Below are 23,698 nucleotides of genomic sequence, written 5' to 3'. Positions count from 1 at the left end.
GCTCCACATCCTCACCAACACTTGATATTGTCAGTCTTCTTAATTTTAGCCATTCTGGAGGGCATTGCTTATGGTTTTAAATTCCTTTTCCCTGAGGACCAGTGATATTGCACACAGCCCCTTTTATATGCTTATTAGCTTTTGGATTACCTCATTTGTGAAAGGCATGTTTAAGTCTTTTGCTTGTACTTCTTCATCTTTTCTGAAGATGAATCTTTTGCAGATATTTTGTGACTTTCTTTTTCACTCTCATAATGGTATCTTTTAATGAGCAGATTTCTTAATTTTTATATGGTCTAATTAGTGTTTTCCTTTATGGTTAGTGCTTTGGTGTCCTAGTTAAGAAATTTATCTCTGTTCCCAAGGTCATGGAGATATTCTCTTGTTTTCTTATAGAAGCTCTATTGTTTGTTTTCACATTTAGATTTCTAGGCTTTCTGGAAGGGAATTTTGTACCTAGTGTGAGGTAAGGGTCAGATTCTTTTTTTTTCACATGTTGGTATTCAGCTGGGTCATTTATTGAAAAGACCATTCTTTCCCCACTCTGCTGTACCACTTTTGTCTTAAATGTCCGTGTAGGTTTGTGAATGGTCTATTCATCTATCCAGGCACCAGTACCATACTGGCTAATTTACTGTAGCTTTTTTTTTTTTAAGATTTTATTTATTTATTTGACAGAGCAAGTGTGAGAGAGAGAGCACAGGCGGGGGGAGAGGCAGAGAGAGAGGGTGAAGCAGGCTCCTCGCTGAACAGGGAGCCCAATGTGGGGCTCAATCCCAGGACCCCGGGATCATGATCTGAGCCGAAGGCAGACGCTTATACAACTGAGCCACCCAGGCACCCTGGTCCTTTGCATTTAACATAATAAATTTTAGAATCAGCTAGTCGATTTTTACCTGCTGGGATTTAGACTTGGATTGCATTGAATCTGTAGATCGCTTTGGGGTGAATTGATTTCAAGATAATATTGAGTTTTCCAGACCATTAACATGGTATATATCTCCATTCGTTTAGATCTTTCATTTCTCAGACCTTTGTGTAGAGGCTTACCTACCTTTCAGTTAATAGGTAGTTGATGTTTTCTTGATGCTATTGGAAATGGCTCTTTTTATAAGTTCATTCTCTTACTGTTTGCTGCTTGTATAAATTGATCTTTTTGTATTGACTTTTTGTCTACCTATTTTGTTACCTTATCGTGTATTTTTAGTAAATAAAAAGCTATTATGGTCACTCAGCAGCCACCTTTTCATATGTGGACTGCCTAAAAAGAGAAAACAAAAACCCTTCTTTTGTTGCATGCAGGCTTCCCTCCCCGTGCAAGAGTACCTGTTCATGCCGTTCGACCAGGCTCACAAGCAATATGAGACAGCTAGACACCTGCCACCTCCCCTCTATGTCCTCTTTGTCCAAGCCACTGCATATGGGCAGGCCTGTGGTGAGTATGGGGGGTGGGTGGGGAAGAGGGGCTGTGGGAGCAGCAGCCTTGGCCGTTTGAGTCATTTGGAAGCCCTGCCCGCTGAGGAAAGCTCCCTGGTCCTGCCAGAAGCCCACAGGTGACAGATGCTGCCCCCCGCTGCACCACCCAGCATGGCTGCTTTGACCAGCTGGCCTGAGGCTAGACTAACCTGGTGGGCATTTCCGAATGGATGGCTTTGAATCTTTGATGAGCCTGGCTGGTCAGCTGTTGAGTGCAGTGCCCAGGCAGCCTGTCTGGGCTCCCAGACACTCACCTCATCAAGGCATGCTTGGCAGGTGGATCGGCACCTCTTGCTCCGCTTCATAGAGAAGAGTTGGTCAACACAGGTCCCAGGCAGCTTTCCCAGGCTTTCACCAAGCCCAAACAAGCTGCATGTCATTATAGTGAATTACCAAGTGGGAAGATGTCTTTGCTTTAAGCTTAAGGGCAGCCCTTTACTTCACTAGGATTTTGAAAAGTTTTTGGAGACCCTAACCTTTGCCTTCCTGCAGCTTTTACCCAGCACCTAAACTTTTCTTCTTCACCCCATCGCATCAGACAGATATGTATCGCACCAGTGCATGCCTCTCTTCCCAGCCATGGGCACCGACACATTACTGTCTTTCTTCTTGTGTTTTCCTGGTCCTTCTGGTCCTCTCCCTCCCTTTTGTTCTCCTTCTTGTTTCCATCATCAGCTCATATGAAATCCTCCCAGCCCCCTAGACAGGGTGAGTAATTTTCTTTTCTTTTGTGTTTAACCCCATCCTGTTTCCTTTCCCATTTTACTGTAGAATTTCAGGATTAAGTTACCCAAAAGAATAGTTTGGCATTTGCCAGTGGTTGGTGGGGGCATCCAGCTTGTTTGGGGTGAGGTATGTTAGTTCATGCAGGGCTGTCAGAGCAATGGCCAGCCTCCTGGGAGTATTATCTCAGTGGCCTGCCAGGTCGAGGAAGTTTGCTGTTCCTCCTTAGTACAGTTGGGCAAACCATTTTGGGCTCCTGTGACTATCTGTAATCTGTATACCCTTTTGAATGGAGCAAGAGGGTGGTGGCCTGTTTTGACCTCTCAGCACCAGACCTCTGGAGTTCCACAAAGGCAGGCCAGGTGTGACCCAGGGAAGTGTCAGTCCCAGTGCATGGACCGGCCCACTTATATTTGTGCTTGAGACAGTGGGCTCAAGTTGAATAGACCTGGTCTTGAATCCTAGCTTAGCTACTCTGGCTATTGTATCTAACTTCTCTGAGCCTTAATTTTCTCATTTCATGACTATAATAATGGTATGGCTCTCAAAGGGTTGTTGCAAAAGTTAAACATTAATTGGAAAAAAATAATTTTATAATTATAAGCATCAGCTCATTTGGTCCTCACCACCCAACTGGGCAGCTACTATTTGTCAAGACAGGATTTCATTGATGCAGAAAGTGGGGCTCAGAGCAGTGACATAACTTTCCAGGTGTTTAGGAATTGGTGGGGCAGGAACTCAGATCTGGGACTAGACTACAGGGTCCAACCTATCCACTGTCCTGTCTCCCAGTTAAATGTGGTGGTGCCAGCCAGATACTTAGTGTAGTACAGAATAGATGAGAGAGGTCATTTCCCTGATGTGGACAGTTATGGGTTCTGGATGAGAACCTTTAAGACAGTTGGCATAAGAGTATTTTGTGGCTTTAGGCCCTGGGTTGGGATTGTGCGTTGGTATAAGCGTGAAAAGAGAGGCATTCACCATAGTCTCAGGTGGTGCTTGTCCAAAAGTCTGCACTTTGGGTTGTTCTGAGTAAACAATGGAAAAAAGACTTAAGTTTCCTACCGTGTTCCTCTTCATCTGGAGAAAGAGCTTTTGCCCTCTCATCCCCCAGTCAGTAAGGACCTGCGACAAAGGCAGAAGAAATGCAGTCCCAGAGCTAGCCTGTTTGTATAGCTTAGCTCCTTCCCTCAGCAGCTGTCATACAAAGCTTTTTCTTGCTCACAGATAAGACCTTGTCTGTGGCAATTGAAGGCAGTGTGGACGAAGCCAAGGCTCTGTTTAAGCCTCCTGAAGACTCCCAAGGTAATGTAGTCAGGATCCTCCCCCTAGTCTTCCATAGTTGGTTCCAGGGGCACCGGGTCGCCACCCAGGGGCAGTGCTGGGCCTTTGGAAATTAGCTGTGCTAGTTCTGAGTATCAGGGAGCTTGACTTTAATGTCCTAATGCTCAAGGTAGATAGGAAAAAGCACTGCTTATGGATTTCAGCCCTGCCACTCACTAGCTTACTGATCCTGGGAAAGCTCTTTAACATTTCTGAGCTTCAGTTTACTCGTCAGAATAGGATAGTAATAGCTCATGTAGAATTATCATGTGGATTAAGAGAGGTCATGCATGCAAAGTCCTTAGCATCATTCTGGGCACATAGTGACTGCTCAAATTATATGAACTGCTGCTACTGTTGTTATTTATATTACTGTTACTGCTACCACTACCAGTGGAGGGGCTTGTGGTCCATAGGATGACATTAAAAAGCACTTTCAGAAATGGGGGGGGAATTATGACGCATTCCTCTTTTTTATTTTCTCGCATCACCACGTTTTCTCTACCAAATAAGCAGGAGCAAATTAATTTATTATGTATTCTAAAGAAACCTATTTACAAATGACACAGTCTTGGCCCCTTTATGCCCCATGGGTTGAGGCACGTTAGGGAACATTGGGAGCCCCCTCACCTCTAGATGACTGTCCTTGTGGTTGCAGATGACGAGAGCGACTCGGATGCTGAGGAGGAACAGACCACGGTGAGAGCCGTTGCCCCTTATGAGTGTGCCACGCAGCCGCACTTGGGCCTGCTAGTTGGCAGGTGCTATTCTCCCTAGAAGCAGAAGAAAGAGGTTGGAAAGAAAGGGCTGCTGGGGGCCTGGCAGCTGGGATAGTTGAAGCAGCAGGTCCCAGGCAGCAGTCCCTGGCCTATACGGAGAAGGAAGGGGGAAAGCGTATGACCGGTGCTTACCCGCTTTGATTTTCCTTCATCCAGAAACGCCGGCGACCCACACTGGGAGTTCAGTTGGATGACAAACGCAAGGAGATGCTGAAGAGGCACCCATTATCTGTCATGCTGGACCTGAAGTGCAAAGGTCTGGCTTCCCTTGTTCTGGGGGATCCCGTAGTTCCAGTTGCCCAACATCCAGCAAGCCAAAGCCCTGTTTGACCAAAAAAAGATTCTGATTTCATATTTCTCTGTTTTTCCTCATGGTTTGGCATGGAGTTTGTTTGATTTTTTTTTTTTTTTTTCCCCTCTAAGTCCTAACCATAACAACAAAGCAACAAAACTAGACACATAATGGATGCTCGGTAAAATTACACCAATTTCTGAATTTGTTAAGTCAGATACACAGAACAAGTTGCAAGAGTATGCAAGTTTTGGGTAATAAGACCAACGTGCTTAATATAACAAATGTAAGTAGAGGTTTGTATTCTGTAGAGAATATATGTTTTGAAACTGGTTTTGTATGGATAAAGAAGCATATGATAAAGCATTCTAGCAGTATAAGAGTTAACAGTTACATGTAAGTTTCCCTCTCACAACCATTGTGACAGATTTCTGATGTATTTTCTAGACCTATTCTATGCATTTAGAAACTTTTATACAAGTGTTTATTTATCCCCTTCTTTTACTTTTTACACAAATGGAAACATACTCCATACACTGGCCCTCTCTTTATTTTTTTTTTTAAATTTGTTATTTTGAGATAATTTTAGACTCAGAAGAGTTGCAGTAGTAGAGCTCTCATGCTCTTCACCCAGCTTCCCCTAATGTCAGCATTTAACCACAGTACAGTGATCCAAACCAATGTTAATTTTATTGGTATAATGTTACTAACTAAACTACAGAATTTATGCACATTTCCCTGGTTTTTCCACTAATGTCCTTTGTTCCAGGTTCCATTGCATTTAGTTGTCCTGCCCCTTAGTCTCTTCCAGGCAGTGATAGTTCCTCAGTCTTTGCTTGTCTTTCATGACCTTGACATCTTTGAAGACAAGGTTTATTATGTGGAAAGACTCAATTTGGGTTTGTCTGGTCCTTTCTCCTGACTAGGCTGAGGTTATGGGTTTGGGGGAGGAATACCATAGACGTGGTGTTCATCATCACATCACATCAGGGGTAAATGGTGTCACTGTGTCTTATCACCGATGACAGGAACCTGGATCCACTTGGTGATCACTTGATCGCTCCCTTTCCATATCATAGTTGTTAGAAGCAGCTAAGTCCAGGCCACGCTCAAGAGGGAAATGAAGCTCCCCCCCTTGGAGAGAGGAGTTGCAAGGAATTTGTAGACATTCTTTTTTAACTAAATATAAAATTGACATTGAGTTCTTATTTTTACAGTAAAAGCTCTTAAAAGCCTTGCTGACTTTCTGTTCCCTAACACTATAAACTTTTCTCTCATGTTCAAATTGTACATGGTCTTTGTTTCCTTCCCCCCTCAGATGACAGCGTACTTCACCTGACTTTCTACTACCTCATGAACCTCAACATCATGACGGTAAAAGCCAAAGTGACAACTGCCACGGAGCTGATCACCCCCATCAGTGCAGGGTATTGGGCAGGCGCGGTGGAGAGTGGGGCATGGGGGTGGGTGTGAGAAGAGCCTCAGTATGGGCTGCTCTGGGTTCCTCACGCTCTGAGGAGGTGCATGGCTGTGTTGATTTCTGTTGTCATGTCCACGTGGCCTAGAAGTCCTGGCACATCACTGGTATTTAGGAAGTACTCACTGATTTTAGTTGGTCCTCTTACTACGTAGCAGATGATAAAACGACTTCAATGTATGGCAAATTGAGTGGGCGGGGCAGAGCACCAGCTTTTTATGAACAGTGGAAAGGCATGAATGGAGGAATGGAGTTTGGCAGACATTACTAGGTTGACAAATTTAGGCCACCCTCGTCCTTTACTTTTTCTCTCACAAGGTGCTGGGATTTTTGCTTCACAGCTCAGCTCAGTCCCAGGTTGAGAGAGGAGGTTTTGAGGAGGGTGAGCAGAAGCTCAGTAATCAAGGCCACAGGTCGGGCATCTCCAGGAAGCCCCTGACACTGGCAGTCTTGTTCCACAGCTAGGAGTGGAAAGAAGGGAGGAGGACCCAAGAGAGCCTGGGGGTGAAATAGCCTCACTTACAAAAGCACTAGGCTGGCCTGGCACTCAAGCACAGTGAGTCGTCGTGTTGGCTGTACAGAGACCACTGAGGAAGGCATAGGTCTGCTGCCTCGTGGGCTGGGGCTCTTCCCATGGCTGCCTGGTGGTGCGGTGTCCCTGGGTTCTCTACCCTGCACTTACAGTCCACGCCCCCTTCAGGCTGCAGCCGTGGTCCCTGTACTTGAGAGTGTCGTGTGGTTACCCTAGGGCACTCTGGATGAAATTGACCCTATTCTCACCTGACCCCAGCAGAGGGAGCCCAGGCTTGCTTCTTCAGAGCATCCAGTTACACTGCTCAGCCAGAGCTCTCTGGCAGTTGAGGCCATGGTGGAGCTCCCTGTCACCAGCATTCTGCCTGCTCGCCTCTTGATGCCATACCTACTAAGAACAGGGCTGCCTGCTGGCCTCAGTGCACACTTAACTCCAGCTCCTCATGTGCAGTGATGGGGACAGTGCTGCGGACTGGTTACCAGCTGGGCTCAGAACTCCAGCAGGTCCCCAGTCTGCCACTTAGAGCTGTGTCTGCACGTTGAGCCAAGTTTCCTGGCCTCTGAGTCTGCCTCCTCACTCTGGTGGTTAATTGTAATATCTCCTTCAAGGGTGTTTGTGAAGGACCAGGTCCAGTGCTTAGCATAGGTGAAGCGCTTGATAAATGACAGCTGTGTTTATCATCATGAATTTGCTCTTCACAATAACTTTACAAGGGGAGGAGACTGAGGCCTGTATACCTCTGTACTGTATGACTGTCAATGATAGGTGGGCTGTGGCCCCGGAAGGAGGAGGAGATGCAAAAGGAAACACCGCCCTGAAACCAGGATTATATCTTTATGGGCCTTCAGGTGGTGTCTAGCTCATCCCCCTATTTTCTAGATGGAGAAACCGAGGTCCAAAGGGTATGTGGCCAGTTATGGAAGCCCCAAGCCTTAGAGCTCCAGACTCCCAGCCCAGTGGCCTTTGCTCAAGTACAGGCTGCTTTGGGTCCTGGGGATACAGCAGCCTGGTCTGTGGTTCTATTTATTAACCTATGAAAACATAAGGATACTTTTTTTCCCCCAATATAATCACAGTCTCACACTAATTTCTTAATACCATCTAGTATCCACAGTTCAAATTACCTTGATTTTCTCATAAGTGCTTTTTGTTGTTTTGTTTTTATATTAGGTTTTGAATCTGGATCTCTATAAGGTCCAAATATTGCAATTGGGTGAGGCTTCTCTCCAGCTTCTTTTCATCCGAATGTCCTGCTATCTGTTTATTTGTTGAGGGGAATGGGTTGTTTGTAGGTTTCCCTGGTCTGGATTTTGATGATTGCATCCCTGCAGCACAATTTAATGAGTTACTTTCTCTCTGTGTATTTCATGTAAATTAGATTTAGAGGCTTGATCAGATTCCATTTTGATTTTTTTGGTTGGGGGGACGGGAGCAAGATGACATCATAGATGTCAAGTACTTCCATAAGGAGGCATAGGAGGTTCTCTATTTTTGTGGCATTAGCAGCATTGACAACCGTTGCCAGGATCTATTTTATTAGGGAATTGATGTTCTTAATACAATTTAACATTTAACCAGCCTTGCTGAATGTTCTTTAAGAAATTATTTTCCAGAATGATCTCCGTTAGGGCATTTTGACTAATCAGTTTTTCATTAAGCCATTAAACTATTTTTAATTATTTTACACTTTTACTTTACCAAATTTTTAATCCTTTGTTATTATTTTATAACAAAGATTTGACTAATTGAGTAGCTTTTTATTTCGGTGTTGTGTTTTTTTGTTTTGTTTTGTTTTTTTGTCAGAGAGAGGTAGAGCCCACAAGCAGGGGAAGCAGCAGGCAGATGGAGAAGGAGAAGCAGGCTTCCCACTGAGCAAGGAGCTTAATGTGGGACTTGATCCCAGGACCCTGGGATCATGACCTGAGCAGAAAGCAAATGCTTAACTGACTGAGCCACCCAGGCATCCCAGTGTTTTTTTTGTTTCTTTTTTTAAGTAGGCTCCACGCCTGGCATGGAGCCCATTGCAGGGCACTAACTCGCTACCCTGAGATCAAGACCTGAGCTGAGATCAAGAGCCGAATGCCCAACTGACTGAGCCACCCAGGAGCCTCTTGGTGTTGTAGTTTTATGACTATATATAACCTCTTCTTTGATGTCCATTATTTTTACCAAATTGAGTTGTCCTGAACCACATATTACGATGTAAATTTTATCAAGAAGATTTGATTCTTCCATCAGGTTCTGTTAATTAGAAACCTTTATTGTGCAGTTTTAGCTGTTCTGCTTTACTTTTGTTGATTCATTCTATTAGTAATAGTCACCAAATATTGGCCAAAAGACTGACAATTTTTTTAAAAGATGTATTTATTTATTTGAGAGGGGTCAGGGGCAGAGGGAGACCGAGAGAGAGAATGTCAAGCAGACTCCCCGCTAAGTGTAGAGCCCGATGTGGGGCTCAGTCTCATGACCTGAGACCATGACCTGAGTTGAAACCAAGAGTCAGACACTCAACCAACTGAGCCACCCAGGCGCATGGCAATTTTTTTTTAAAGATTTTATTTATTTGAGAGAGAGAGCATGAGTAGAGGGAGGGACAGAGGGAGAGGGAGAAGCAGATACCCCGCAGAGTGGGGAGCCTGATGCGGGGCTCAATCCCAGGACCCCAAGATCATGACCTGAGCCGGAGCCAGACATTTAACCAACTGAGCCACCAAGGTGCCCCAAAAGACTGACAATTCTTATTTATTTTCTGGCCAGTTCTCCATGAAAAGCAGTGAAGGGGCAGAGACTTTGAGGAGGGCAGAGAGACTATAGGAGAGACAGAGAACAGGGAAGAGTCAGAAGCTGCCACTGCCCCATTGCTAAGTTCTTGAAGGCGTGCCGGGGGTCTGAGCAGCAGGATTAGCCCATTCTGCCTGAGTTGCTCCTGATGCCGTACCTGATGCCGAAAGGTGAAGGAGAACCCCCCCCTACTGGTTGAGGGAAAGAACGAACCTTGTCCTTTGCAATTAGATTACTCCATTATCTTCCTCCTCTCCCCTTCCATTCCTTCTCCACTTGTCATGTTTAATTACAGGCTGTTCCCTAACCATTCCAGGTGGGTAGCAGTGGTGCTGTCTCTCTGCTTATAGCCCTGGGTCACCTTGTCTCCGGCGCATGTGATAATGTCTTTTTCTGGGAACATAAAAGGGACCTTTCTCTGTGAGTAGCATGAGATTTGGTCAAAATGAGATAGACACACCATCAAAGCTGCACACTTGTTCTTTTGGGGTAGAAAGGAATCTCTTCTGCTCTTACGAAAATTGTGATTATTTTATCTCCAGTGTCACAGGGCTTTGCTGCCTTGAGTTAACGCCCTGGTCACCATATACCTCTTGAAGGGATAGGGTTTTCAAAAAATTTGGTGCTTAGTACTACTACTGTCTTGGATCAGATAGTGCAAATCCCAGCTCCAGCACTTTACTAGTAGTGTGACCTAAGACAAGCCGAATCTTTCAAAGCTTTGAGTTTCTCCTCTGTAAAATGGAAATGGTTATACTCCCTCTCTCATAGGGTTGTAAGGATCCAGTGACCTCAAGTATAAAGGGTCTGGTCCACAGGAACCATTCTAGAAATGGTAGCATGATCATCAGTGATAGGTGGCATTACCATCCCCAGATGACCAAGTCTGCCTTGAAGCAAGGAGTTGGCCAGCGTTCTCACTGCGGTCTTTTCCCTTTGCCAGTGACTTGCTGTCTCCTGACTCAGTCCTGAGCTGTTTGTATCCAGGGGACCATGGAAAGAAAACTCCAAATCCAGCCAATCAGTATCAGTTTGATAAAGTTGGGTGAGTCAGCAGTGTTTCCTCCTCTCCCAGCCTCTCTGCTTTGGAGTGTCTCCGGCAGCTCACACCCAGCGTCGGAGACCTGTTAGGGCCAGAGACCTCTCAGTGGGGAGGAGAGACTCGGGGGGCAGGAGGGAGTGTGGTATCAAGAGAAGGGAATGCAGGGGCAAATGGAGGTCATGGAAGGGTTAGAAGGGTGGAAGGATCAAACTTGAAGGACGTGATAACACGTGATACAATAACATGGTTTATCATTTTAATTCTATGAGAACTAAAAACTTTAAAAACATTTTAAAAATTGGTAGGCTGGTGAAGAGATCAAGGGCACTGCCTTTGTATTGAGATTTGCTTATGAGTTGGTGGGGGGGCGCTGGGAAGAGAAAAGCAAACATGGGAGAGGTGAAGCTCACAGTAGGGAGATGATGAAGTTTAGAAGCTTTGCTGGCAGTCTGGCTTTGAGTGTGGCTGAACCTGCAGGACCAGCCCATTTGGGGCGGTGAGGAGGGGGGGAGGATAGGAAAGGCTGTATCCTGGAACCACCGCAGAAAGGACTTATAAAATCATTTTACGCTGTGTTCTTTTCTGCAGCATCCTGACTTTGAGAGACTACGTACTTGACCTAGGTCATCCCTATTTGTGGGTACAAAAGCTGGGTGGCCTCCACTTCCCCAAAGAGCAGCCCCAGGTGTGTACACTGACCCATTCTCCTTGGCTGAGGATCTCTACTTCCTCATCTCCTGTACAGACTCCAGAAAGGCTTCTGATGGCCTTTGGGGGCTTTAAATTATCAGAATGCTTTCCCTTCAGGCTATGATCTGTCCTCCCTCCACTCAGGATACTAAAATGTCTGAGGCCTACAAGTGTTTAGGTACCTTTTGCCTTCACCCTGAGCCTAATAGCTCTCTTTTTTTTTTTTAAGATTTTATTTATTTATTTGAGAGAAAGAGAGAGAGACAGAGAAACAGCATGAGAGGGGAGAGGGTCAGAGGGGGAAGCAGGCTCCCCGCTGAGCTGGGAGCCCGATGTGGGACTCAATCCCGGGACTCCAGGATCGTGACCTGAGCTGAAGGCAGTCGCTTAACCAACTGAGCCACCCAGGCGCCCCGAGCCTAATAGCTCTCTTGATCAAAGTCACTTGGGTCCTTGCTCTGGGTGCAGCATGGCTCCAGGCTCTGCCACCCCCCCGTTTTATGTACAAAGATGACAAAAATGATGTGTCAACAGAACCCCAGGGGATCTGGCATCTTAGCAGAAGCCTTTCTAAGGAGCTGGCTAGCCTCTCAAGAACCCAGTGGCTTGTATTGTTCCTGCTGGAACTCAGCATCAGGCCTGTCATGGCAGGCAAACTCTGCCATTTCCGTAAGATACCCATCCCAGGGTGTGGGTAGTCCCAGCTGCCGTAGGCACGCAGGGCGGAGGAGAGAGGAAGTGCCTGGAGGAAGGGGTGGAGCACTCAGGTGTGCTGCTCACTGTCTCCACAGCACACGGTGATTGCTGACCACTCGCTGAGCGCCAGCCACATGGAGACCACTATGAAACTGCTGAAGACCAGGGTGCAGTCCCGCCTGGCCCTTCACAAACAGTTTGCTTCCCTGGGTAAGCTGGTGTTAGGCCTGTGGCTTAAGGGCCACCCGGACAACAGAGACAAAGATGACGTATCCTTCCCTCAGATTTCTTAAATCCTGATGACACATCAAAGAGGACTTGGGTCCTGGCTCTTGCTGAGCAGAGGTGTTGGCAGGGCCATTGGGGAGAGCTACAAGCCCCTCCAGGCAGAGATCTGAGCTCCCCTCAGGGCCATCAGCGTTGTCCTAGCTCACAAAAGAGGCCCAAAGCCTTCTGGGTGGTCCAAGTTAGTGGACTGGTCAGGGACAGCTTATTCTAGGTTAGCGCATGTCAGCCTTTGGTGTCCATTCTACAGATATTTAGTAGAAGCCCAGTTCATGCTTTGTAGAGCTTACATTTAGCTTATTTGAGTACAGCTGTTCAGGGATCCACCACCTCATCCCTCCCCTGAGACCTACTGAGCTACCATCCTCCATGGTGAGGCTGAACCCCAGTGTTTTTCATAAGTTCCCAGGTGATTCTGATGAGCCATTGACCACGGAGGTGGCCAGTTGGGTGTTTCTCTTCATTCAGTAAATACCTGTCAAGGGTTTACCATGCATAAGGCAATTGTGGGGTAGTGAGAGTTAAGATCTTTCTGATCTAAAATAGTCACTGTCAGGAAAGGCATTGGGTTTCCGGGACCCATCTAGAGACCGTTCCCCTTTGGGGCAGTTCTTGCATTCCACGTGGACCCAGATGTCTCAGGGCAGCATTGCTGTTGGGCTTGCTCCCCAACAGCATTGCTCAACCTATTTTGTTGGATGATTGTCATCCTGTACAGGGTTTACTGTGTTGGCATATTTGCGGATTGAAGCCCAGCAAGAATTTGCCCTGGAGCAGTTCTCTAGCTCTTCTCCCTTAGAGAAACCGACACAGAACACTTCAGTCATTTCCTCTGTCAAGGTCAGCTGTGCAAACAGCCCCCTCGGCTATTTGATCTAATTAACAGTCATTGCTGCAGAGGCACTGTCACTGGTTCTGGCTGCCAGGGGGCTTTTGTTTTGCTGGCTGTCATTTGCATTAAAGATAACGCACCGTGAAAGCTGGTGCTAGGTCTGGCCACAAGCACATAGCACCGGGGGAAGGTCAGATTGGTGTGCCTGCATTCCTAGCACGTGTTGACCAGGGCCCCTACGGAATGCCTCCTGTACCTGAACAGCTGGTAGGGCCATCTGAGCCCTCCAGATACTGGTTACCCAGTGTGGCACCTGATTGCTACCTGTATACCACATATCTTGCTCTCTTTTAGAACATGGCATTGTACCAGTTACCAGTGATTGCCAGTGCCTCTTCCCTGCAAAGGTTGTCTCCCGCCTGGTGAAGTGGGTGACGATTGCCCATGAGGATTACATGGTAAGTGGAGGAGTGACGGGTCACCCTTGCTGTCCCAAAAACCCATATCACCCTTTAGCTCCTGCCCTTCCAGCAGGGGATTTGACCGGAGAGTCCAGGAGTTCACTCCTCTGTGGTGACTTCTAGGAGCTGCATTTCACCAAGGACATTGTGGAGGCGGGACTGGCTGAGGACACCAATCTCTACTACATGGCACTCGTGGAAAGGGGCACAGGTAATTGTTCTTCTGAGCATAGTGGTAGGCAAGGGGAGCTAGTAAGAATAAAACATTCCTGGATGCCTGGGTGGCTCAGTAGGTTAAGCATATGCCTTTGGCTCAGGTTGTGATCCCAGGCTCCTGGGATCAAGTCCCACATAGGGCTCCTTGCTCAGCGGGGAGCCTGCTTCTCCCTCTCCCTCTGCCTCTCTCCCCGCCTGTGCTCTCTTGCTCTCCTTCTGACAAATAAAACCTTTTTTTTTTAAAGATTTTATTTATTTATTTGAGACAGAGAGAATGAGAGAGAGAGCACATGAGAGGGGGAAGGGTCAGAGGGAGAAGCAGGCTCCCTGCCGAGCAGGGAGCCCGATGCGGGACTCGATCCAGGGACTCCAGGATCATGACCTGAGCTGAAAGCAGTCGCTTAACCAACTGAGCCACCTAGGCACCCCCTGACAAATAAAACCTTAAAAAAAAAAAAAGGAATAAAACATTCCCGAGGGTTGTCCAAAGAAAGCAAAAGATCCTAGAATCCTGCTGGGGTGACTTAGCAAATAGTAATGATTGTAAGAACCACCGTTCAGTGAGGACTTGTTCTGTAACACAGCTGCATACATGTTTTATCTCATTTAATCCTCATCACAGTGCATGCTGGGAGTGGTAATACAGGTATCCCCGTTTTCCTGAAGTTTGCATTCCACCACTTTTCCAAAAAACCTACATTAATATCTGTTTTCATTAACCGAAAGGAGGATTTTCACTTTTACAAAAAGAGTCATTACTAATGTAGGTCTTTTGTAAAAGTAAAGTGGCATTAATGCTCAGAATGTGGGGGATGCCCCTTGTTTTATGCCCTTTTGGCTTATGAAAGGTTTCATAGCAACGCTTTACTTTTGGATAACAGGGGAAACCTGTATGCCCAGTTTATAGGTGAGCACATTGAGGCATAGTCACAAGTGCAGCCTGACCTCTGAGCCTGAGCTCTTAGCTCTTTGCTTTATCATTTTATCATTCTCTAAAAGCAGATACCTGTTCTTTCTCCTCTTCACAGAAGGGCTGACTTGTTGTTCTCAGGTTGTGAAGTGCAGGGTGGCAGGACCTTCCTCCTTGTCTGCTGTTCCTGTACTCACTTTGGAGGCATCAAAAACTATGATTTCTCACAGCTGTTCTGGCGTCTAATTTGCCGAGGCTTCCTGTGGAGCCAACCAGGTGCTGCTTTATGGAGCTGTTTTCTGGCTCCTGCCTCGGCAAGCCTGGCACTGCCCACAGGATCCGACCCCTGGGGCTTGGTGCTGTGGCTGCAGAGCGGAGGGATTGTCTGTGATTCTAAGACACCGCGAGAAATATAAGGAAAGGGTGCACTGTCTGATGTTAGAGTTTCTCTGTCCTGTGGTTTCTTCCCTTCTTTTTTTCTTTGTGTGGTTTTAAAATACTCTGAGGAAATTAACTATTTTATATATAGTTGAGGTCCCCTGAGGTCATTCTCTCCCTCAGGATAGGTGACTGCTACTTGGAATTTGTACATTTGTTTCCCATCCTTTTCCCTTTAAAAAATTTTTTACCTTGTCCCTAAATAACATAGAATACTGTTTTGAAAGGGCACGAAATATGTAGTCCAAGAAATTTATAAAGCCCCAAGTGGGGGAAGTCACTGGAAGACATTGTTCTGCTTCTTGGTTGAGGAGATGAAAGCTTGTAAAGATAGTAAGTGTTCTAGATCCATCAGAGCGAATGTGCTAAATAAAATTTTTGTAAGATGCGTTGTAGAATTTGAAAATTTAAGAGTGAAATTTAAATGAATAAGTGGGCAGCAGTTCCAGAAAATATGTCATTTTACAACAGATCAGTTTGAAAACTGATGGATTAAAAAAAATGGTGAATAGAGATAAATGCAGGAATATATGCCAACTGTTAACGACACAAATAATACAGCAGCAGAGAAATGACTCACTTTTTAATTTTTTTAAATTTTATTTTACTTAAATTCCATTAATTAACTATAGTGTATTAGTTTCAGAGGTAGAGTTCAGTGATTTATCAGTTGCATATAATATCCATTGCTCCTTACCTCATGTGCCCTCCTTAATGTCCATCACCCAGTTACCCCATCCCCCCACCTGCCTTCCCTCCAGCAACCTTCAGTTTGTTTCCTATACTTGAGTCTCTTATTGTTTGTCTCCCTGTCTGATTTCATTTTACTTTATTTTTCCCTCCCTTCCCCTATGATCCTCTCTTTTGTTTCTCAAATTCCACATATGAGTGAAATCATATAATTTTCTTTCTCTGATTGACTTATTTCACTTTGCATTATACCCTCTACTTCCATCCACATCATTGCAAATGGTAAGATTTCATCTTTCTGATGGCTGAGTAATATTCCATTGCGTATATATATTATATATATATACACACACACACACATATATATATACACAGCACATCTTCTTTATTCATCTGTCGACTGACATCTGGGCTCTTTCCATAGTTTGGCTGTTGTGGACATTGCAGCTATAAACATTGGGATGCAGGTGCCCCCTTCGGATCACTATGTTTGTATCCTTTGGGTAGGACTCACTTTTTTTTTTTTTTTTAGGACTCACTTTTTAATAAATGTGGTTGCGACTGTCAGGGAAGAATTGTCTTAATCTATACTCTCTTGTCCTCTGTTGTTTGAATTACTAGTGTGTCACAGTCCTTTTTCTTCCCCATAAATAATGAAAAAGGAATGGCATACTTCACCCCTTGGTAGAAAGGGTAAATATCATCCTGTGGAGAAAGGCAGAGGCTGTCAACAGAGATAAAATGAATATGTTAAAAAAATACAACTATTTTCAGGGGCACCTGGTGGCTTAGTCGGTTAAGCGTCTGCCTTCAGCTCAGGTCATGATCTCGGTCCTGGGATCGAGCCCCAAGTTGGGCTCCCTGCTCAGCGAGGAGTCTGCTTCTCCCTCTCCCTCTTCCCATCCCCACTGCTCGTGCGTGCTCTATCTCTCAAATAATAAAGTCTTTAAAAAAAAATACAACTATTTTCTATAAGGAGTATGAATTTATAGCTTTGATATCAGACAGTTCTAGTTAAACTCAGCACTGCTGCTTTGCAACTGATTGATTCTAAGGAAGTTTCTGTCAGAGTCTGAATTTCTTTATATATAAAATTGGGATGGTAATAATTGTACCCATCTCATAGAATCATTCCTAGGATGAAATATAATGTGTAAAGAGGAGTTTAACACAGTGCTTGGAATACAGTAAGTACTCAATATATGTTGGCTATTTAAAAGTTTCACATAACAAAGTACATGAAAAGGAACAGAATAGAGAGAATTTTTTTTTTTTTAAAGATTTTATTTATTTATTTGACAGAGAGCGAGAGCAGGAACACAAGCAGGGGGAGTGGGAGAGGGAGAAGCAGGCTTCCCGCTGAGCAGGGAGCCCGATGTGTGACTCGATCCCAGGATCCTGGGATCATGACCTGAGCCGAAGGCAGACGCTTAGCAACTGAGCCACCCAGGCACCCGAGAGAATATATTTGATATAATAGCTAATACACAATATTGTTGGAAAGAAAAAACAGATAGCCTTCATGTGGGAAAATCCTTAACTTGCTGGCAAAGAAAGAAATGCCAATTAAAACAAGTTTCTGTCAAAGGAGCAAATAGAACTCTTGGGCAGACCCAATGTGGACCAGACTCTGGGGAGTCCACACACCTCTGCATCCTTGAAGGGTACCAGAGTCACAGGACCTCACATTCTGCAACCTGACAGTTCTGCTTCGGAGATTGTAGAACAAAAATAAAAGTCATTTAGTACCAGAATGTACTGCCTAATACTCAAATTAATACAAGACAAAGAGCTAGCCTTGGGTCTAGTGGGGAGGGTCCATGGCTGGCAAACTCGGTCTCAGAACTGATTTTTCCTCCTTACTCCCTTCCCAGCCAAACTCCAGGCTGCTGTGGTGCTGAATCCTGGCTACTCCTCCATCCCACCCATTTTCCAGCTGTGTCTGAACTGGAAAGGGGAGAAAACCAATAGCAACGATGACAACATTCGGGTAAGACCCTGCTAGGGTGAAGGAAAGAGCAGGGAGAGCCTCCTTGGGAGGCGGAGGGAAGTGGCAGAACCTACAGCAGCCGAGAGCTTGGCCACTGGCATAATTCCAGGGACAAAGGGGCCTGCCAGGATTTGTAGAATTTGCTGGAGACTGTATGGTATAGTTGAAGAAAAAGTCTAGCCCCATATTAACCACTTACTTAGCTTGGGGTCACCCCATTTTAAAATGAGGATAATATAAAGCCTTGCCTTTAAAGGTTGTTGTCTTGGGCTTCTGTGGAAATGTGAATAAACTCAGAAGCATGGAAGTCCTGGAATGAGATGGGGTGTGAGATCATTGTAACTATTAATTATCATACCTGTTGATTTGATTCCATAGTGGCCTTCTGGCCATGAATCATGTTTTTAATGCTGATACTTTCTGACTTAGATGTTGAGATTTCTTCTCTACACACCTCCATCTTCTTGGATGTGAGAATGTTGGGCAAGGAAAGTTATGGGTCACAATCAGGAAGACTCTGTTGTCCTGAGCTTCAGGACAAACCTATCTGGTTTGATCTGGTGTGACCTAGCTCCTACAGAGGCCCGGCTACAGTTCTTGTAAAGCTGTCAGACCCAGCCAGTCTGAAGGTAGTGCTGAGTTTCTGGCTTTCCCACTCCTTAGGCCATGGAGAGTGAGGTCAACGTGTGCTACAAGGAGCTGTGCGGCCCCCGGCCCAGCCATCAGCTCTTGACCAACCAGCTGCAGCGCCTGTGTGTGCTGTTGGATGTCTACCTGGAGACTGACAGCCACGACGACAGTGTGGAGGGGCCCAAGGAGTTTCCCCAGGAGAAGATGTGTCTGCGGCTTTTCAGGTGAGGGGAGGGGTGGGAACGCTGGGGCTCTGGAGGTCTCCAGTCCTGCCTCTTTCAGGGACTTGGGGCAGAGATCAGAGCCTGGCATGGAGGGCATGCTTGTTCTTAGGTGTACTTGTCTCTGTTCACAGTGGAAATAAAAATTCTGTAGCCAGATTTTCTGGGGAGGGCTTGCTCCCTCTTTCCTGAAACTTTCCCTGCAGCCTACTTCCTACCGTCCTGGTCCAGTTGTTCTTGAGCACCTCTGAAGGTCAGCCGCCCACTGAGTGAGCAGCACCAGACCACGAACCAAAAGGGTTTAGCTGAACTTCCTGTGTTTTTTTTTTTGGAAAACAACAGGGTTTGCTTTTTACTGTCCAAATAAGCTTTTAAAGCTAGGTGTAAAGCCCCACCAGTCCGAGTCTGCCATATTCTTCCTAGGATGCTCACGAGTCTATGAGAATGGCAGCTCTAGGCAGTCGGGCATCACGGAAGGAACCAGCTCTGAAGTAAGACAAATACAAGTACAGATTGCTGCTTTGCTGCTCACCAGCTGTGTGACCTTGGCAGAGTCACTTTAGCTCGGGACCTATTTCCTAAAGGCTGACATGGAAGTATACTGTCTGGCTGTAATTCATGTAAGCTATGAGAATGGTTCCTGGCACAGACAGGGGCTCACAAAATGCCATTAGGTCATGACAACTTGGTGTTTAGTGTGTCTGTGCTTATGGCACTTCTAGCTACTTTTCCATTCACTTTGGTCAGGTCCTTTCTCTCCCTTTTATCAGCTAACACATGTTCTTGTTCCTTTTTTTTTTTTTTTTTAAGATTTTATTTATTTATTTATTTATTTGACAGAGCACAAGCAAGGGGAGCGACAGGGAGAGGGAGAAGCAGGCTCCCCGCTGAGCAGGGAGCCCGACACGGGACTCGATCCCGGGACCCTGGGATCATGACCCGAGCCAAAGGCAGATGCTTACCTGACTGAGCCACCCAGGCGCCCCACATATTCTTGTTCTTAAAGAGTCAGTTTCAAAACTCGAGTCCACAATATTAGGCATCCCTTCCCTTTTGAGCAAGCAGCTGAGGAGGAATGGTGTCTGGGAGAAGGGAAGGGCTATAATCTGTTTCTAATTGGGACATCCCCCTATTCCCTGTCAGTCTAAAGGTGCCTTACCTGCCCCTCACCTTCTTCTCGGACAGCCAGTACCAGCCCCTGGAAGCTGTGCCAGCATCCTCCCACCTCCATCTGGCACCTACACCTGGCCTGGTTCTTCATGTTATCTGAGAATAACAGTTCCAGCCCCCAAGTGGCTGCTGGGAGGCAGAGCTGGCGGCTAGGTGTTGATAGCTTCTAGGACTTGCTCTCCCTAGTGGGTCTGTGTGAGAACTCAGTTCTTCCCACCCTCCCAGCCTGCTGTAACACATTTCCAGTGTGGAATCTCTCACACGGCCAGTATTTATTTTCTGTTATCTAATGGTTCCCAAAGGATCTGTTTCCTGAAGTGCTTTGTGTGTCACCCAGGCTGAGCTCCTCTATCAGGGCATTCTGGGATGGTGCTCCTTTGGCTACTCAGATCCAATTAACTCCATGACTGGTGAGATGTGTTTCTAGGCCTGGAGTCCAACTGACCACTGGTATCAGGCCAAGGGCCTGGGCTGCAGAGTACTGGCCTGGCAGCAGGAGACGGGAGGTCTGGTTCTGCCTTGTGGCTGGCTACTTTCAGGCTGTGGGTTCTCCATTAGCCACATGCCTAGACTTGCCCAGGTGATTCTGTGCCCTTCTGATGTCGGGAGGTATATATCATTACGGTTATGAGCAAGGGCTTTGGGGCCAGAAAGACGTGGGTTCAAATTGCAGCTCCTACCTATGTGATGAGGGTCTACACTTAGCCCCCTGAGCTTCAGATTCCTCATTGGTGAAAAAACAGCATCCACCTCAGGTACTGTTGAGAGGATGAAATTAAACCAGATGTAGGGGCGCCTGGGTGGCTCAGTCGTTAAGCGTCTGCCTTTGGCTCAGGTCATGATCCCAGGGTCCTGGGATCGAGCCCGGCATTGGGCTCCCTGCTCAGCGGGAAGCCCGCTTCTCCCCCTCCCACTCCCCCTGCTTGTGTTCCCTCTCTCTCTCTGTCTCTCTCTGTCAAATAAATAAATAAAATCTTTAAAAAACAAACAAACAACAAAACCAGATGTAGTGTGTAAAGTGCCAAATACAATGCACACAGAGTAAACCCTCACTTAAGTTAGTGGTTGCATTGGTGTTGGAATAAAAACCTTTCTCTCATCTCTATAATCACACACACACATATCCCTCCTTCACACTGAGATCCAGGGTGTCACCTTTCAAGTTACCACTGAATGTCAATCATAGCAGACAAAAGAGGCCATTTAGATGGACATCATTCACTGTGGAGTTGGGTAGAAGAAGCCCCTGTGTGAAGTTTTGCCCGGGGGCCCAGGATTATAGCTGAAGCACCTTAGCTTCAGAGGGTTGAGGTTTTGGCCATGATTGTCAGCCTGCCTGTGGCCAGTAGGCTTTGATGTTAGTCCTGGTTTTGAAGTTGAGCCCTGTACTTTCTGACCATAAAATCTCGGGCAGTTTACCTCCCCGAGCCTGTTTCTTCATCTGTAAAATCTATAAAATGGTAGGAACTAAGAGGTAGTAAGTATAAAGCACATAGCTCTTGACAGGCATTTAGTGCAGATTCTTTTCACTCCTGTTTACATGGGAATCTCCCTGCAAAGGAGGATTTTAAAATTTTTTTCTTTTCTTTTTATAGAAATAAAATAGGGACACCTGGGTGGCTCAGTCAGTGAAGCGTCTGCCTTTGGCTCAGGTCATGATCCCGGGGCCCTCGAATCGAGCCCCTCATTGGGCTCCCTGTTCAGCGGGGTGTCTGTTTCTCCCTCTGCTCCACCCCCCTGCTCCTGTGCGCTCCTTCACTCTCTTCTCTCTCTCTCTCTCCTCTCTTTCCTTCTCAAATAAAAGCTTAAAAAAAAAAGAAAGAAATATGTTTATTGTTATACAAACAACAATGAACAGTTCTGTAAAAACACTAAAAAGTGAGGGTCTCCAGAAGTGCCTGTTGTCAGTGAGGCCCTTTCCAGGTTTGCGTTCATGCATTTGCAAGCATACATTTTCACCAAAACAATATCACACCTTACATGTGGTTTTGCAGTCTGTTTTTCTCACAATGTTCGTTTTTCACCCCCCAACAGCTGCAGTTTTCCCTTGTGTGGATGAATTATAATTTATTGGTCAGCCCAAAGGGCACAGTATTAACTGATCTCCCTTCTCCTGTTTCTTTAGGGGTCCCAGCAGGATGAAGCCATTTAAATATAACCATCCTCAAGGATTCTTCAGCCATCGCTAACCTTCCACTCAGCCTGTTGTTTCCCCCTATGCCCGAAGTGCTGTGCCTCTATTTTCTGCTTTGGCCCACATGTGGCTCTTGATATTCTCCAAAGACAGGTTTTTTTATTTTTATTTCTAGCCTATTAAAGTGTCACTTGACCAGGTGGCCTTGTCTTGTGGCTCCCTGAGGATGAGGGGGGGTGGGTTTGCAGTCTGGAAGGGCAGTTGGGGGCCATGGCACAGTGTGAAAGAGTTTTTGTGGATAGGCTTTCTTTAGGTGGCCAAGAAAAGCAGAATGCAGAAGATTCTGAGTCTGTAGAAAGATGCTGCCCTCTTATCCCCATTCATCTTTCTTGTTCCTACTTTGGGAGAGCCTCATTATTTTGGTGTTTATTACCCTAAGTCCCTGCTGTTAGGAAGTGGCAGGAAAACCCAAAGTGAGTGTAGCCCAAAAAACAAAAGTTCTATCCCCTCCCCTCATTCCCTCCACTAACTTTGTCAGTGCCTTCATTGGCCAGATTTTCTCTGATTGTTGGATTTTATAAACATCTGACAGTGCAGCACAAAGAGAAGACAGATATAAGGAATAATTGTAAATATTGCAACATTTTGTGAAGTCAGAATGGTGTTGGAGAATCACAGGTAGAGCTACCCATCTCGTGAGGCTCTGGCAGAGTGAGACCAGGTGCCATTGAGGAGAATCTTCATGGTGAGGACATGATAATTGCCTCAAAAAATAGTGGTTTGACTCTCAAAGAATTAAGAGAAGTCCTAGGGAAATCGATAAAACCCTCTAAAATATTTTCAAGTGACCTTTATAATTCTGTAAAAGTCAAAGTGAAGGAGTTCTTGGTCAAAGTAAAGTGTTCTTGGACAGTTGTCAGAAAAATTATTCCCCATCTCCAAAAAAAAATCCGTATTCATTATTTGTTTAAGAAATAAGATATAAAGCTGGAAAAATATTTAAGAATTATTACAGGGGCACCTGGGTGGCTCAGTCAGTTGGGTGTCTGCCTTCGGCTGGGGTCGTGATCCCAGGATCCTGGGGTCAAGCCCCACGTCAGTCTCCCTGCTGAGCAGGGAGCCCGCTTCTCCTCTCCTTCCTGCTTGCACTCTCTATCTCTTTCCCTCTCTCTCAAATAAATAAAATCTTTAAAAAAAAAAATTATTACATACTTGGGGCATCTGGCTGGCTCAATCAGAAGAGCATGTGACTCTTGATCTCAGGGTCATGAATTCAAGCCCCACGTTGGGTGTAGAGAGTACTAAAAAAAATAATAGTAAACTTAAAAAAAAAGAATTATTACATACTTGTAAGTATAATCTACAGTTTTTCAACTACAAGAAGAAAATCTACTCTTGTAGCCCATTTTTAATATATATAAAGTTTATTTTTGTGACAGTCCCAATCAATTGGCTTTTTTCTCCCACAGTGTACTTTGAACTTTGCTCCCCGTTGTGCATATGTTCGTTCTCCATGGACTTTTATTGATGATCCTTGGATAATATGGGCCTCTGGTATAAGAGCTGTTACCTCCTGTTCTCTCGGCTGATCACTGAGCATCCCAGTGATAAGGATTTCCTGAGAAAGAACTAGGAGACCCCTGGGACTGCCAAGACCTTCATTTTACAGATGGAAGCCTGAGCCCTGGAAGAAAGGAAAATGTCACCTCTGATGGTTTTTGTTTTTTTTTTAAGATTTTATTTATTTGACAGAGAGAGAGACAGCGAGAGAGGGAACACAAGCCGGGGGAGCGGGAGAGGGAGAAGCAGGCTTCCCGCGGAGCAGGGAGCCCGATGCAAGGCTCGGTGCCAGGACCCTGGGATCATGACCTGAGCCGAAGGCAGATGCTTAACGACTGAGCCACCCAGGC

General features: G+C 45.7%; 1 protein-coding gene across 6 annotated transcripts in view; it reads left to right on the top strand.

Annotated features, from left to right (window-relative positions):
• THOC5 (THO complex 5) overlaps positions 1-21,990 on the top strand; it is a 34,791-nt gene extending 12,801 nt beyond the window's left edge. For 4 of the 6 annotated variants that reach the window (XM_035017315.1, XM_035017314.1, XM_035017317.1 and 1 more), the window contains exons 8-21: positions 1,303-1,435; positions 2,152-2,184; positions 3,427-3,504; positions 4,181-4,221; positions 4,458-4,557; positions 5,912-6,020; positions 10,327-10,428; positions 11,014-11,110; positions 11,907-12,021; positions 13,283-13,386; positions 13,513-13,600; positions 17,518-17,633; positions 18,297-18,487; positions 21,780-21,990. In XM_035017315.1, the coding sequence (XP_034873206.1) occupies positions 1,303-1,435; positions 2,152-2,184; positions 3,427-3,504; positions 4,181-4,221; positions 4,458-4,557; positions 5,912-6,020; positions 10,327-10,428; positions 11,014-11,110; positions 11,907-12,021; positions 13,283-13,386; positions 13,513-13,600; positions 17,518-17,633; positions 18,297-18,487; positions 21,780-21,843 (1,371 nt within the window). In that variant the 3' untranslated portion in view covers positions 21,844-21,990. Of the gene's footprint in view, positions 1-1,302; positions 1,436-2,151; positions 2,185-3,426; positions 3,505-4,180; positions 4,222-4,457; positions 4,558-5,911; positions 6,021-10,326; positions 10,429-11,013; positions 11,111-11,906; positions 12,022-12,814; positions 12,937-13,282; positions 13,387-13,512; positions 13,601-17,517; positions 17,634-18,296; positions 18,488-21,779 lie in introns of all 6 variants that reach the window. The other 2 variants (XR_004681440.1, XM_035017319.1) reach the window with 2 other exon arrangements.
• Positions 21,991-23,698: the final 1,708 nt, after the last annotated feature.

Source organism: Mirounga leonina, unplaced genomic scaffold, assembly GCF_011800145.1.
Source record: "Mirounga leonina isolate KUSES-001 unplaced genomic scaffold, KU_Mleo_1.0 Mir_171, whole genome shotgun sequence".
NCBI classification, from domain to species: domain Eukaryota; kingdom Metazoa; phylum Chordata; class Mammalia; order Carnivora; family Phocidae; genus Mirounga; species Mirounga leonina.
This window is presented reverse-complemented; position numbering and strand designations above follow the sequence as displayed.